General features: G+C 39.8%; 1 protein-coding gene across 1 annotated transcript; it reads right to left on the reverse strand.

The window, feature by feature from the left end:
• Positions 1–6: 6 nt before the first annotated feature.
• Positions 7–661, reverse strand: LOC117110455 (hemocyanin B chain-like; the record flags this gene model as incomplete). The annotated part of the gene is made up of 2 exons (XM_033253163.1): positions 467–661; positions 7–197 (listed from the first exon to the last, which is right to left on the reverse strand). Coding segments are annotated over exons 1-2 (326 nt in total), but the record flags the coding sequence as incomplete, so codon positions are not given.
• Between the last annotated feature and the right edge of the window lie 32 nt (positions 662–693).

A 693-nucleotide genomic window follows, 5' to 3' on the forward strand; every position in this document is an offset into this window, starting at 1 on the left:
TTGGACGTTCTCGTATCAAACATTGGGCCTGGTTCCATATTATATCGACCGTCTGGATCCGTAAGAAATGACAGAAGGACATGTCCCCAGGAGTGTAAACCAATAAGACCATAAAGTTGTGGGTTCGGTGATTGAATGCTGGCCTCAATGGCTTGGCCAAGGTTGTTGATTGTTACAGGAGTAGTTGATCCGTCGGGCTGGGAAATGTAAGAAGTTAATATCGAAGTGTAATTATTGATAACGAATAATTACTATAGTGTATTGCGTGCGTGCGAAATGCATGTTTCAATATACAATATATTTTATTCGACAGTCATTGAATGAAAGTTGGCTCATAAACTTTATGACGACACGCGAACAATTACGTGTAAAACACGCATTATCCTGGCAACTTGGTACGTAGATTTAGCCGGATAATAAGTTATACTAGTACTGTAATTATAATAATAAATTATACTTTACTTACAAGAGTAAATTCTCCAAGTTTGATGGCGTTGTAAATCCGATCTCTTTGTTGACCCAACATGGTGAGTACATTTTCACCATCGGGAATTGGGAGTCTCAAAGTAGAACGCGACTTCAAACCACCACACATAAGCATATTGGCAGGACGGGTGCTATAACCACCAAGACCATTGCATCCTGAGAGATCTGGGTTGTACCCTTCCTGAACAGTGAAAAATATAGGTGAAG

Source organism: Anneissia japonica, unplaced genomic scaffold (assembly GCF_011630105.1).
Source record: "Anneissia japonica isolate Jap-2015-1 unplaced genomic scaffold, ASM1163010v1 scaffold272776_len693_cov99_single, whole genome shotgun sequence".
In the NCBI taxonomy this organism is placed as follows: Eukaryota; Metazoa; Echinodermata; class Crinoidea; order Comatulida; family Comatulidae; genus Anneissia; species Anneissia japonica.